Source organism: Phragmites australis, chromosome 5 (assembly GCF_958298935.1).
Source record: "Phragmites australis chromosome 5, lpPhrAust1.1, whole genome shotgun sequence".
Taxonomy (NCBI): Eukaryota; Viridiplantae; Streptophyta; class Magnoliopsida; order Poales; family Poaceae; genus Phragmites; species Phragmites australis.
Window position 1 is genome coordinate 43,171,878 of NC_084925.1, and position 3,941 is coordinate 43,175,818.

Here is a 3,941-nt window from a genome sequence, read left to right on the forward strand (position 1 = left end):
GTGACTCGACGTGACGCAAAAGCGTATTTCGGCACACGGTGTGTCGAATACAGTTGGTATTCGGCACACCGTGTGCCGAAATACGCTTTTTGTTGTATTCGGCACACGGTGTGCCGAATACAGTCATTTTCGGCACACCGTGTTCCAAAAATTCGTTTTCAGCACACCGTACGCCGAATACATGTGCTAAATCGTAAATACGGAAAATAGTTGTCCATTTCAGCAAATACGATCACGTATGTTGTACAAAATCGTATTTTTGCCTTCTTTTACTCGCTGCAAGTTGCCCCTGTACCATTCAGCATACTGGAATCCAAGGGGTTTTATTTTCTTTGGAAATAGGTCAGGAACAGTGCCAATCAATTTTAGAAAAAGAATAAAAAGTTTATGCACAAGCTTTTCCAAGGGGTTCAAGTGACACTTTTGTTTCTCTTCCTCTGCCCGGTACAACTTCTGCCTGAAACTCTCGATGTGTTCCAGAAAACTGCCAAAGGAAAATTCTCCATACGTAATTAAAAATCATGGAAAAGAAAATGACCCATTTTCCACTCACACAAGATGATAAGATTCATAGAAAATTCAGGAAAGTTGAGAATACCTATCTGTTCTAATTCCTGAATATTCCTCCTCATCAGACGCTCACTTGTAAATTCCAACGAGGAGAATGTCGTATAGAAGTGTGGAGTTTCCCGGAATGTTGCAGTCTCCTGTTAAAATAAGCAGATGATCTGAAGTTCCGAACACACGTGCAGTTTTTCGACAATGATAAAGTTAGAGCAAAACATGAAAATCTGAAAATGCTTGGTCATGGTGGAGTCAAATGCCACAGCAACTTTTTAAATTTTCAAGCAAGGATAGGAAATTGACCTGAGAAGCAGCCTGCTGGTTCAGGCCCGTACGCCAAAGTTGCAGGTATCATAAGCTTGCGCTTCCCACCTGAAGTCATGGGGCAGTGAGAAACATCATAATTGCCTAGATAGGAACAGGATGCCAGTGCTTGTAATGTACAAAATATTGCTGAATTCTGAACATACCAACAAGCATTGGCGGCACACCACCACCTCCGCTGATTCCCTGTTCAAGCCCTCGGAGGATCTGCAGATGAGAAACTTGACAGAAGCGAATGATCACATACTGACAAGAAAGGTGCAAGCTGCAATGAAATATCTCTTGCAGTGAGCAGATGCCACGCACCTTGCCTGCGCCGATGCGCATTGTCAGTGGCCTGCCGCGTTTGTAGCTGCTGTCGAACACCGTCCCGTCAGGAAATCTTGCAGTGTAGTGAACCTGACGGCCATCAAGAGAAAACGAATTATTACATGGAACTCGCAGCCTGTTTTATCAAGAGAAAAAATAGCAGTTTTGTTCGTTGAAGAGAACAACAAGATCAGAGCGGATGAAATTAGGATACGAACTAAGACAAATACCAGACGGGAGAGCATCTTCAGATAAAGGATATGTAACTACTACAGAGGAAGTGCGATCAAAGGAAGTCGTAGGGCATGCAAGAAACCGTTCTCTCGGCACTGACATTGATGAGCTCGCCGCGCGGGGGCTGGACGCCAGTGCCGACGGCGACGTCGCAGTACGCAAGCCCCGACTTGACGAGGGTCAGGTCGCAGAGCTTCTCCCCGACCGTCGCGTAGTACTCGATGCGCGTCGCCCCTGCGTCCTCGGCCGAGCCCAGCAGCGCGGCCGAGGCCAGGAACCCCGCGCCCAGAGAGAGCAGCCCCCTCCTGCCCGGCGATGCCACTTGGCACGAAGACGAGGAAGTGGACGGCGAGGAGGAGGCGGAAGAGTTGCAGGGCGCGACGGTGAGCGCCCTGCTGCTGGACTTGGGGAGCGGCGGCGGCGGGACTGGGCTGGACGCCATGAGAGACGACAAGGAGGAGATGGGAGGCGCCATGGCTGCTGACTCGTCGGGTTATCCCCTAACTGTGGCTGCAAGGCGCGCAGGCTCGTGTCGTTATAGCGACGCCAAATTTGTCGCGCCGAAGCCATATGGTCTCTCAATTCCTGGCAATTTTCCCGGTGGAGGCAGGGGATCCACCACAAACAGGAGAGGACGGGGCGAGTTTTTCCCGCGGGGCTCATAGGCGGGCTCCGAGTGTAAATTATTACTGAAAAAATGATAAAAGAAAATATAATATTAGTGGTGGATGTAACATGAATTCATACACAGGTCATCTAAGACAATCATCAGTGATATCAAGTTATAATATATTACTAATAACAAATTCATTAGTGATGGATAACCTAGACTAGTTATTAGATGACGGGTAATTTTTTTTTACGCAGTACTAATGATTTTATTGGTACCTAGAGAGGCCGGAGGGTCCGGCAAGTCTCCGGACTTAGTCTTTTTGAAAGCCCTGTCAGGACCGGAGACTCTGGTGTTCACCGGAGACTCCGGTAACTTAACAGAATTGTAACGGCTAGTTCTGACACGTTCTGTGACCGTTCTGACGCCATTTTTGGATTTGGAGCTGGATACTCCGGTGTTCACTGGATACTCCGGTCAGGTCTGACAGAACAGTAACGGCTAGTTTTTGAGAGAGGGTTATAAATAGTCCCACACCCTATGGTTTTTAAGGCTTACTATTGCTGGTGAACTCTAGACTTTTTGAGCACTTTAAGAGCATTCAAAGTCCCTCTAACCACATCTAGTGCAAAGTTTGCAAAATTTAGTGAGTTTGTGTTTGGAGAGGGTTTAAGCCCCGACGACCCAGAAGGGTCCCCGAGGGGCCCGCCGACGAGGTGTCAACCAGTCAGAGGTCCGAGGCCGCATTTAATGGGCGTGCGCGGCCTGACATCCTGGTATCCCCAACTGCTCCCGCCGCAGTGTCAGTCCCTGCCATGCTTTGACAGAGAGGCGTGGGACCATTAATTGCACGGGTCCCGTCCCGTATCATCCGGTGTATCTCGGGATAACGTTGCCAGGATCAAGACGTTTCGCCTGCCACCCTGCCGTGGCAGAGGAACAAGACAGGGTGGGCGCACCGGGTGCCTCTGTGGCTGCTCGGTGGGCCCTCTCAACGGCGCCTGGCGCCAGGGCGTCCACAGTGACGAGTGACCGAACGCGCGTCGCGTTTTTCCACCGCCCCTATCACTTCACCCAGAGGAAATGATGATGCCTTTCTCAGTCGTGGCGTCTGTGAACTTGTGCCCCTTCTTTCCCGTTCGGGGTATATCGTGGCCGGAGAGTGCATAAAAGGATGGACACACCGGAGGAGAAGAAGGACGAAGCAAACAGAAGAAGAGAGTCAACCAAGCCAACAGACGAAGTCATCACAAGCAAGCCTGAGCAGAGCTCCGGCCGAAGAACAAGGAGTCTCAAGCTCTTAGCTAGACAATAGACTCTTGTAACCAGACATATTCCTTGAGGGATCCCCCTCAGGGAAAGTTATTGCATCCATACACGAGTAGGGTATTACGCCCCTGTGCGGCCCGAACCTGTCTAAACTCTGGTGCATTTACTTCCCTTTGCACTAGGACGATCCTCCCCCACCACCGGCCGTTGCATTTATTTCCGCTTCCATTTATTTCTTCGACGAACTTATTCAGGATCATCCCCGGCCGAATCTCTAAAAATGGGTCTCTCGGGATCCCTGCGACAGGAGTTCACCCTCCGACAGTGACAGTTGAGGTGGTAAAGAGGTTCATGTATGAGGGGAGGTCGTATGTTCGATTTGTATGGAACATGAAGACTAAAAATAATTTGAAAAATAATGTGTCCTGTGAGGTATATGCGATTGGCTCCTATATTGGGTGGCTTAAGTGATTTTTTTTTTACCTTTTCTGTATTAAAAACGCTCATTAGTCATAAGTAACATATCACTGTTAAGACCCGTCAACTATGTTAAAATATTAGTGATGGTTTATTGATACGACTCATCACCTATAATTTTCATTAATAATAAATTTAAAATAACATGTACGAG

At 48.5% G+C, this 3,941-nt stretch overlaps 1 protein-coding gene across 1 annotated transcript; it reads right to left on the reverse strand.

Moving 5' to 3' along the window:
* Window positions 1–304: 304 nt before the first annotated feature.
* Window positions 305–1,976, reverse strand: LOC133919841 (photosynthetic NDH subunit of lumenal location 4, chloroplastic-like). The gene is made up of 6 exons (XM_062364373.1): window positions 1,532–1,976; window positions 1,195–1,287; window positions 1,035–1,095; window positions 868–936; window positions 599–707; window positions 305–484 (listed from the first exon to the last, which is right to left on the reverse strand). Exons 1-5 carry the CDS (start codon window positions 1,904–1,906, stop codon window positions 640–642), a joined length of 666 nt encoding a protein of 221 aa, XP_062220357.1. The 5' UTR covers window positions 1,907–1,976; the 3' UTR covers window positions 305–484; window positions 599–639.
* Window positions 1,977–3,941: the final 1,965 nt, after the last annotated feature.

Bases quoted from the DNA above. Each gene is read 5' to 3' on its own strand.
- LOC133919841 (XM_062364373.1), bottom strand. From the start codon at position 1,906: ATGGCGCCTCCCATCTCCTCCTTGTCGTCTCTCATGGCGTCCAGCCCA. The intron at 1,096-1,194 runs GTGCGTGGCATC...TCTCATCTGCAG, and splicing joins TGCGCATCGGCGCAGGCAAG to ATCCTCCGAGGGCTTGAACA. The intron at 937-1,034 runs GTATGTTCAGAA...CCATGACTTCAG, and splicing joins TGTGCCGCCAATGCTTGTTG to GTGGGAAGCGCAAGCTTATG.